Below are 10,743 nucleotides of genomic sequence, written 5' to 3'. Positions count from 1 at the left end.
AGGGGTGTTCTTAAAGGCTTTTTTTTTTTTTTTTTTAATATATATGTATAGCTGGCTTTGTCCTACAAAGCTGCTGGGATGCTGCTTCAGCACTGAGCCCAGCAGGCATTTTTTTACACACTGTAGTGTAGGCAAAATTCTGAATTTGTTCAGCAGACAGTAACACTGGGTCAGTACTGTAAAACACTTTGCTTACTTTTTTTGTCTAGTATTTAGACAGACAAATTCTAGCAAGTTTATCAGAAAGTTGATAAATTCTTGGATGAATCTGAGTTGTTGTGGTATCTTTACTACCTCTTCTGGAGAGAGGTAAAATTTTTAAAAGCTGCAGAAATGGGAGAGAACAGTGCCTGTCATTCTGCACCACTGTTGGCTGGAAAAAGAGTATTTTTTTTTCACAGTTTACCCATAGTGTCTGTTACCACAAAACCTTGAAAGCTGAAGGAACGTTTTCTGCCACTATAGCAAACCCTTTATTTCTACTGAATAGAGTCCTTGCTAGACAGCTGTCTGTTGGTTTTGTGCTTTTTTTCATCTAACATGCATGTGCCTTCCATTCTCATGTTTGTTATGTTTTGCTGTCTCACATTGCTTTATTTAGATGCCATCTAACAACAGTATCAGAAAACAAATAGAAACACTGCAGGTGAGTTAATATGTTGTTGTAACTCAGTGAAATGTTGCTTTGTCTCATGTAAATACTTTTGTTTTGGTTTATGTTCTTTGTTGTATTTTGTGCTTTCCTTTCTTTCTAAAATTGCTGTTAGTACTGTTAAGAAGCAACAGGACTAAGAATAGCTAATGTTTCATAGATGTTTTTCTCTTGCCAGGGAGTAAAGGAGAAAGATCAGAAAATTGTCTAATACCAATTTTTCCTTGGGGGTGAAAGTGTGGCTTTGTAAGATTGATTATCAATATCACAGCTGGTTTCCCTGAACAGCAGTGCATGTTTCCACTGGAAATAACTACCTATTCAGATGTATGGGGTTTTTTGTTACTTCATTTCAAAAAGTGTCTTGCATGTGAGCAAACTGAAAAAACATTTTCACAATAAAAAAAATGTGAAACTGATTTACTGTAACAACTTGCGGTGCACTAACTTGAAAGACTTTTACACTGTTGGTTTTGCAGGTTTTAAAAAATAGAAATTGTTTTAGTTCAGAACAGAAGAAAAGTTTAACATCAGTATTAAAAAGTACTTTCTTCAGTAAGTGACTACATTTGACTAACGTGGAAAAATGCTATTTTGTTTCTTGCCATCATTGAGATTTGTTTCATTGACTCATTTAATGTGTCATGTAAAACCACCATAATTTGCTCTTGCGTTTTTGGTTTTGTAACAGATACTGTTCTTGACAACTTTTTTCATAGTCTGCTGATACCATAATTTATGTTAAAAGTTTTAGGATTTTAAACTAAACTATGTTTAAAAAATACCCCATATACAGTACTTTAAAATCTGATAGACATAATCTAAAAAAAGACTAAAATTCAGCCAGGTTGTTGAATTACACAGCCATCTATTCCTTATTCTAGTTGCTGTAACATCTAAGAAGAAAGAAATACTGACATGTTAACACCAGGTGTATACAAAGTGTGCTATAATTCAGACCCCCAAAGCAATTTTCTTCTAGCATATTTGTTTAGTTCTTCATTATAGGAAGTGATAATGAAAACTTTCAATGCTTAAAATAATAAAAGTACTGCAGGATTTATTTTTTAACTCTTTTTAAAAGGTGAATGCCTCTTTATCTGCTCCTTTTTATTCTTTATATCAAGCAAACTTTGTCATAACTACTCAGAATTAGCTCTCTTGGATGATACACCTGCTAACAGATGGAAAGTTGTTTACACATTATTAAAATATCTGCTATATTACTATTAAAATACCTGCTACATTTACCATTTTTTTTACTAGATGATTGAAAGCCAACAGTAATTCTTTGGTTTACTTCTGGGCCTCTAAATTAAGTGCTCCTGTAGAATATCAGAAATAAGAAAATTGGAGCATTACTCAGTTTCAGATGCATTTCAGATAGACTTTGATAACACATGTACCAATGAATTCCCCAGCCTACTTTGACAATCAGTAATTGTTGGCCTGTAAATTAAATACAATGAGTAATAATACTGTGGGGTTTTTGCTGTTTAAGCTGATTAGAATCAAAGCTATTACAGTCTCACCTTCTGGTACAGTTACATTTGCTTCTTCCTCAAAGTAGCACCGCAGGTAAATTAACTGAACAGTGGGACAGTTATGAGTGTGAATAGTAATCAGGGACAGGTGTAACTTCTTACTGGGTAGATTTTGTCCAGATCACTTTTCCTAAATTCAGCCACTGCCTAGGTTACAGGTGCTAATTCAGAGGTGATGGCAGCACACATTGATGAGTGTGAAGGGAGAGTAGAACAGCGTTATCACAATGTAAACTGGGTTAAGTTATTCCCTCTAATATTCTGGTAGTCAGTCGTGTATGTTACTTGTCTGTACTACTTTGAAATACCACTTCTGCCTCTGTGATTCTCTGATAGGCTTTTAGCCTTTCTTAAAATAAGATGCTGCCAAAACCAGTAGTCTGGACCCACCTGTGTTAAAGCCACCAGAATTACTCTCCTTTGTGTATATAGCCTTTTACACAGACATGGACATGAAATTACTTTGATCAGCTTACTGGTGCAAGTTGGACTTTCTTACTGCTAGGATTAATGCAGAGGGAGTGTTGAGGTTGTGGAGGAGAGAACCATGAATGAGACCATCTCTTTTTGAACAGTATGGTTGTAGTTTCACTTACACCTTTTGTGAATTTGCACTCCATTTCTCCTAGAAGGACTAAGTCATCTGCTATTCTGACTCACTGGCTTGTGGCACAAAATATGAAATTAATTATGTTCAAGTCATCTTATAGATATATCTTGAAACAGAGAGACTTCACTGGAGATTGGAAGGTGTGGTTTTAGGATTCTTTTGTTGGTTTTTTGTTGCTTGGGTTTGCTAGTTTGGATTGGGTTAATGCCTAAAAAGTTGGCAACTGGGAATCATTTATTATATTCGGAAGTTTGTACTTATGGCCAAGTCCAGAATCTTGCTGGACACTTTTAGATTGTAAGTACTCCAAGAATCCCTGTTTGGAAAGGAGGTTTCTGGAGCTGGTATAAAGAATGTTAGTTACTTACTGGTTTACACAGCTTAAGAGCTTGGAGGAGCAAAGACAGACTCATAGTAGCAGCTTTAAGACAAAAATTGTTTTGCACACAGTACATAATTTAGACTGAATTGTGCTGCGAGATTTTATATTAATTCAAGAAAAGGCAGCATAATTATTACAATAAAAATTCATTGAAAGTGGGTGAACACTAATGCAGCCTGCAGGAAGTGTCTACATTGTGTGAAGCCACACCCAGAGAAGCATCCTGTGCCTGCCCTGTTTTGCATTCTTTTCTTCTGCACCTGCTACTGTTTGCTGTCACAGACTGAGTGATGGAGTGAGACCTTGTGCCTGATCCAAAGCAGCTACTCCACTGTTTTAGACAAACTATAAATTAGTCTGCTGTGAAGTAGGTATTTGTTGCCAATGCCTTTCTGAGAAAAGTTCTTGAAAGCAATATACTCTTGGTGTGTTCATCTCAAGAGGAATATCTGCTTTCTAGTTACTGCTCTGCCCTCAGAGTTAGAGATGTGTAAAATGAGCTGGAATTACTAGTTTAAAATTTAAGAAGTATTGGAAATATGCAATACAGGCTTGTTTTTATGAAAAAATATCAAAACCTTGTAGTCAGTATTAAACCCATCTGCTTTCATTGTTAAAAAGTTTATTTTCAAAAGTAAATAAACATAATTAATTTTGTCAGTGTCTCAACAGGCAACAATAACTGTATTTTAAAATTTATTTTACAGAATAAAGATCCCAAAATGTCCCGAGTTGCACTGGAATCTTTGTATAGGTTATTGTGGGTTTATGTTATTAGAATTAAATGTGAAAGCAACACTGTAACTCAAAGGTAAGTTCATTATGCAAAGTATTTTAAACTATTGATTGTTGGAGATTTTATTCCCACCTAGTGATAACAGAAGAGATCTTGAAGCCAGCTCAGGGATAGTTTAGTCAAGTAAACAGGGGACCAAACATTTTGTCATAATAGAGAAACCAAAAGCCCTTCAGTATTTTGATGGAAAGAAGGAATAGAGTCTAGAATTGTCTTTGCAGGGATAGAAGAGGGCAGAGAGATCAGCAGGGAGTTTATTAAAGTTAAAAGGCACTAATGGTGCCAGAACAAATCGGGTATGAAGTGTCCATCACTAAGTATGGGCTGGAAATGAAAAGGTTTTCTTTATAATTGTCTACAATGAGAATTGGGAATAGTCGTTCAGATTTTGCCCCTCCTCCTGACTATTAGTAACTGGTTTAAAACAGGATATTTTTCAGTTCATAGAGTTTCAGAGTTCGCGATCCTGCTGCCTGTGACAGCTGGGGCTGTACTTCCTGTAGGTGGTCCTACCTGTCATAGGCTTCTGTATTATTTCATAGTAGCCACACACCCCCACACTTCCAGATTTGAACTGTAGCATCTGTGCTGTTATAAGGAGCGATTTTTAAAAGGCCTTTTTATTTCTTTCTGTTTCTAAATTCTTGTAGCCGTCTCATGAGCATTGTATCAGCACTTTTCCCAAAAGGATCGCGTAGTGTGGTCCCACGAGACACACCTCTGAATATATTTGTGAAGATTATTCAGTTCATTGCTCAGGTAAGAGTACACCTGGGTAGAGCTGCTATAATAGGGTGAACATGATTTGGAAGAAATGTAAATTTAAGGTTCGTTTTTGAAATATTTGCACTGAATTAATGGTCTCAAATCTTGAATAGAGTTTCCCCAAATATGTGTAACAAATGAAAGAACTCATTCTCTTTCTAGTAGTGGCAAAACTATTTATTTTTAAGCTTCAAAAACTTGTGTATGAACATTATGATGATTAGTATTTACACTTGTATTGCACTGTTGGGAGCTCTGTGTGTGTATACATATATTTATATAGTACACTAATATAACTACTATATCCATTATGATATTTTTATAAGGGACAAAGCATTAGAACAGTATTACCCACTTATATTTAGCCTGGAGACTGGCCTCTATAGATAGAAATAGTGTGCAATGAATGCAGTAGTGTATAGTTGGCATTACATTATGGTTTATATTATTTTAGGTACTTCTCATGTCCTGATGTCAAATGCAAGATACAATCTCACAAGATGAACTCTCATTAATCATTAACCTTATAGATTATAGACATCTTTTCCTGTTTTAGAAATAGCTTGTCTGTGCTTCAGCTTCCAAAATGATTTGCTTTTGGTCATACAGGGATGAGGCAGAATACATAACTCATCACTGTTTATATTTTTTGTATTTATATTGTAATACTTTTTTATTCCTTAGGGCTTCTCTTTATCCCTAATTTTTAGTTTTCTATAAAAGCTCATCTTATTCATAGAAATGTGTTTGATCTGAGATGAATTGTCTGGGAATTTTTTCAGGAGAAATAGTTCAACCGTATCAGGGATGAGCTGTGTTGAATTGTACTAGATTTTTAAAAAAAAATTAAGTTATAAAAATAAAGAGGAAAAAAGGATTATTTTCTAAACTTTTTTTTGTTTTTTTAGCTTTTAAGACGTGATACCCAGTACCTGTGCAAAGCCAAGAAGTTATGCATATTAACAGAAAAGAGATGATCACACTAATCTATTTTCCTTTATAGGAACGTTTGGATTTTGCAATGAAAGAAATAATATTTGATCTTCTTAGTGTTGGAAAATCACCTAAAACCTTCACTATTAATCCAGAGGTAATAAAAGCTCATTACTTGCATGCCCTGAGAACAGGGCATTGGGGGATTTTTGGGGGGGAGGGGGGAAGTGGTTAACTATGTTTGAGCCAAGTTAAAAGCAGATTAATGATTATCTGAAGGAGTGTTCTGTGTTCTCCTAACACTAAAGAAGTAATTGTAGTTGTGCACAGTTGCTGTTTGATTTCAGGTGAGCAACCCAGCAGCTGTTCTACAGCTAAGACTCATTTTGACAATAATTTCAGGAAGCTTTTTTTTTGTTACAGTGTAACTGTAAAGCATTTTTTCAGGAAAGTCATACCTAGCTCTTCAAGACCCAGTCTTAACAGATGGGATTTTTAAGCAATGTCTGTCTTCAATGTGTTGCTCTGGAGGTTCATATCAAGTCCTTTAGTGCTCAGTACTATAAAATGTTCTCTATCTTAGCCTGGGCCAAGTCAGTTCTCTTGAATGAGAGTGTGGAGTGGCACTGAAAGCTTAAACTTTATTCCTGTTACTTTCATTACCCTAATATGTAACATTTAAATAAGCCTGTCCTACTGGAACTGCACTGCTGTCTGTTTAAAAGAGAGGAAAAATGCAATTTGTATTTTATCTCTGTGTTGCTTCAATATTGTAATTTCTTATGTTTTCTCTTTCCTTTTTTTGTCTCTTTTTTGCTCTTGAAGAGGATGAATATTGGCCTCAGAGTCTTCCTTGTCATAGCAGATAGCTTGCAGCAAAAAGATGGTGAACCACCAATGCCAACAACAGGAGTTGTTCTTCCTTCAGGAAATACTCTACGTGTAAAGAAAATTTTTCTTAATAAGACGCTGACAGACGAGGAAGCAAAAGTTATAGGTATGTTGTATTCTTTTGTAAGTTGGCATTTCAATATGTGTGCATATATTCTTAATTATTCTCAAGCAGTACATTTGTGTAACTTTATTTATGTGTTCATTTTAGTTGTTAGCAAGAATTGCTTTGATTTGTTAGAGAGGGCTGCTAGACAACATTGACTGGTGTCTCAGACCAAATCCATGTCTTTTCTTGAAGTGTTTTGCATTGCCAAATAAGCACAAAGAAGCCTGAGTGCAGTTGGTGTGGTAAATAGCACAGCAAGTTTTTTTCCCTTGATGTCACTCTAAAATGACCCAAATGTCTCACAGCTGGGTAGAGTAAGACAGTCTTGATCCCTGTGCTCTGTTGATCATCTGTGAATGAGGTAGTCATCTCCAAAGGACTGTTTCAACATACTAAATTTAAACTAGAACTAAAAAGCTTAGAATTGAGAAAACAGAGAAGCAACTAATGGTTACTTCATTGCTTATGTTTTTTCTGAAGGAAACTTCTACTTTTGTATAATATCTCATATTTGTATATTTATAGATGTATATTTCATATATACATCCATTTGTTTTGACACTTAAAGTATGTATTTCATGTCATCTGTGCAATAAGAAATTTGTCCTAAGCTGAATAACTGGCAGATATTTTAATAAAAATATGAAAAAAAGTGATAGAACTCTTTGGCTTTTCAGGAATGTCCATCTACTATCCTCAAGTCAGAAAAGCACTGGATAGCATTCTTAGGCATTTGGACAAAGAAGTTGGAAGGCCCATGTGCATGACTAGTGTGCAGATGTCCAATAAAGAACCAGAAGACATGATCACGTATGTACTGAATTGCAGCATTTTTGCTGTCACAGTAGCATCGCATTATTTTTATGCTCTAATGTTGCAGATGCCATCATTAATGTGTTACAATTTTACTTGACTATTAAGTGAATGTTAGTTTCATTGATTATTGATAAAAATGTTTATTACCTCATTAGTTTTGGCATGAAATCAAAAATATATGTCTGGTGTACTGAAGTAGATTTTCCTGTTTCTTTGTTGGCTATAAACTGTTTTTGCAGGGGTGAGAGGAAACCTAAGATAGATTTGTTCAGAACTTGCATTGCTGCTATCCCAAGACTGATTCCAGATGGCATGAGTAGGACTGACCTCATTGAATTGCTTGCAAGGTAAGAGAAATGGAATTCTGCTCTCAGTGGATATTCTTTTTTAAATGCTGCGTGTGCACGTTTGTCAGTGCACTCACTATGCAGTGTGAGTCACTGCGTGCAGACTCTGTCCTTGCTCCTTCTGCCAACCTTCTGCAGTTGGTCAAGTTTTACTGGCCGTGGTAGCAGGAGGTAAATTTATCTTGCAGACCTTGCACTTTTTTTTAGAGAGAGTATTTTGAGAAGTAGGAATTTATTTCTGTTGCTTTGTTTTTTTGAACTTGTTTTATCTTTTTGTTACTGCTATGATATTTTTTTCCTTTCTTTTTCTTTCTGTTGAGAATACTATAAATTTTCATAAAGCCATTCTTGTTTGACACTGCTAAAATTTGAGACAGGCTCTTGGGGGAAACTTTATTATTTTTCTCTACTGATCCTGCTTTTTTTTCCCATTTTTTTGATCCAAGACTACCCATATTCTTCCATCCCTTATCTCAGTTTAAATTGAATGTACCTTATCAGCACTGATAAATAGTTGAGACAGACTTTTTAAAAATTTTTAATGCAAGAATAGTCTTGGCACAGAAATACAGAACAGCTTATGGCTTTGAAATTATAAATTCATTTTTATATAACATGTTAAGTTGAATATATAAAAAGTTAGTAATAACGTAAGAGAATAAGATTTTTCTAACACTTTCTTCAGTATTAAAAATCATATAAAAGACATGAAAGTATTAAGTAATAATATAATGCTGGGATAAGTGTCTTCTACCATAGCAGGCTTAGACATATTTTTAAGTCTATGCAGAGGATTTTTTTGTGAATTTTTTCTCATATCCAAAGTAAATCTCCTTTAACTGCAAAAATAATGTGTTATTTTCAGTTTTAATTTGAAGAAAATAGCCTATACGTCACAGGGTGCTGGTCTGCTGAACTCTAAGGCAGTTGTTCAGAGGCATGCAAAGATGTACCTTTGTTAAAGACTTGACGGTCTCTCTTGAAAATAGTTTATTTGTATTAAGTTTTGTGAAACCTTGCGTCATTTTGCTGTAGTAGAAGTGCCTTCTGTCACTAGCCAGTTTCAGGTTTATTCAGTGCAGAAAGTGCATCTCTCTGGAACTGTTCTACATGGTACAGTAAAGAAGGAAAACACCAAACTTTAAATGATAAAGGCTGGTTAAGAGTATGCCTATCTAGGGTGATGATACCACTATTTTTTCTAAACAGGCTGACAATTCATATGGATGAAGAACTTCGTGCCTTGGCTTTCAATACACTCCAAGCATTAATGCTTGATTTTCCAGATTGGCGGGAAGATGTTCTTTCAGGATTTGTATATTTTATTGTGCGTGAAGTGACTGACATCCACCCAACGCTTCTTGACAATGCAGTAAAAATGTTAGTGCAGCTCATAAATCAGTGGAAACAAGCAGCCCAAATGCACAATAAAAGCCAAGATTCTCAGGTATATCTATATAAGGTCCTTTGATGTTAAAACATAGTTTGAATCTACATACAAACTTAATAGTGGGCTTTACTGGCTTTGTTAAGTAATAAAAATTCAGCTAAATTTCTTACAGTGCTTGTAGACTTTCAGATCTCTTATTTTAAATCAACATTTTTATCAAAACAAACTTAGTCTCAAATTATTAAATATTACCTAAACCCTAATTCATGACCACATTTTGCTTAGATTGTAGGTCATCATGTGTAACTGGAAATATGTAGGAGTTATTAAACAGTAGAACAAAACCCACCATTTTTTACTAGCCAGTAGAATGGGTTCAAATAATTTTATATTAGTATCTTTTACAAAAGAGTATTGCTTGAGATTTTTTTAATTGTGCTCTCATTGCATCATCTTGTGAGAAAGTGAAATAAAGATGTTCTTCTGGTATTTGTTTGGACTAAATTCAGAGAGGTAATAAAAAATGAAGTGACTAATATTATGTCATCCTCATAATGCAAAATTTGACTAGTAGCCAAAAATCTAAATATTTTATGATTAAATCTGCCATCGCCAATAATGGAACTGTATCTTAGTTGTGTTTATTTTTTCTTCATTTGCTTAACTTCTCTGATGTTTTTCTTAGCGTGGTGTATCCAATGGGGCTGCCCATACCCTTCCCCTGGAGAGGACCCTTTATTCCAGTGTATTTCATGTGGTGGAAGGCTTTGCTTTGGTCATCCTTTGCAGCACAAGGCCTGCCACCAGGCGATTAGCTGTCAGCGTTCTCAGAGAAATAAGGGCCTTGTTCACACTTCTAGAAATTTCAAAGGTAAGAGTTGATGACCCATTCTTATGAATGCCTGGTGAAACTGCTTTCATTTTGACATTCTTTGAGCTTGGTTTGCTCTGTGTTTTGTAGAGCGATGATGAGTTGGCTATAGATGTAATGGACAGACTAAGTGCTACTATCCTGGAGAGTTTCATACATCTCACGGGGGCTGACCAGGTAGGACAGTTTTTTTGGAAAGTTACTTGTAAGATGAGGTTATTCTGCAAAGCTATTCCAAATAAATAGTATATCTTTTAAATGATAGTGTCAGTACATTCATGCAAATTTTATCAGCAGTTTATCACCACAAAGAGAAAAAGGCAAAAATCTTGAGGAATGTTGTGAGCTTGACACCACTGTTGTAAACTTTAATAGTGTGTCATTATCACCACCATATAAACACTGACAGCTGTGTCTTTATCTGTTTTTTCTCATCTTGCTCATAGACGGCAATTTCTTAAAAGCAAAGGGCACTGCTTTTTTCTGCAGTAATACAGTATCATAGCAGTCAATGTGCCCCTTACCCATGATGAAAGCTGTAATAACTGTCAGTGAATAACAGTTGAATTCCATACTTACGTATTTATCGTAAACTCCTAAGTATCAAGGAAACTTCCGATTTTAGGATTAGGAAACA

At 35.1% G+C, this 10,743-nt stretch overlaps 1 protein-coding gene across 15 annotated transcripts in view; it reads left to right on the top strand.

The window, feature by feature from the left end:
- The window catches only part of FRYL (FRY like transcription coactivator), a 170,046-nt gene that overhangs the window by 95,331 nt on the left and 63,972 nt on the right, over positions 1 to 10,743 (top strand). For 10 of the 15 annotated variants that reach the window (XM_017744378.1, XM_017744377.1, XM_017744379.1 and 7 more), the window contains 10 exons: positions 602 to 646; positions 3,896 to 3,999; positions 4,635 to 4,743; positions 5,753 to 5,839; positions 6,508 to 6,679; positions 7,360 to 7,492; positions 7,738 to 7,845; positions 9,055 to 9,292; positions 9,921 to 10,106; positions 10,197 to 10,283. In XM_017744378.1, the coding sequence (XP_017599867.1) occupies positions 602 to 646; positions 3,896 to 3,999; positions 4,635 to 4,743; positions 5,753 to 5,839; positions 6,508 to 6,679; positions 7,360 to 7,492; positions 7,738 to 7,845; positions 9,055 to 9,292; positions 9,921 to 10,106; positions 10,197 to 10,283 (1,269 nt within the window). The remainder of the gene's footprint in view (positions 1 to 601; positions 647 to 3,895; positions 4,000 to 4,634; positions 4,744 to 5,752; positions 5,840 to 6,507; positions 6,680 to 7,359; positions 7,493 to 7,737; positions 7,846 to 9,054; positions 9,293 to 9,920; positions 10,107 to 10,196; positions 10,284 to 10,743) is intronic. The other 5 variants (XM_017744375.1, XM_017744376.1, XM_008641413.2 and 2 more) reach the window with 1 other exon arrangement.

This window comes from Corvus brachyrhynchos, unplaced genomic scaffold, assembly GCF_000691975.1.
Source record: "Corvus brachyrhynchos isolate BGI_N302 unplaced genomic scaffold, ASM69197v1 scaffold17, whole genome shotgun sequence".
Classification (NCBI taxonomy): domain Eukaryota; kingdom Metazoa; phylum Chordata; class Aves; order Passeriformes; family Corvidae; genus Corvus; species Corvus brachyrhynchos.
Note: the sequence above shows the minus strand (reverse complement) of the source record. Positions and strands in the feature narration are given on the sequence as shown.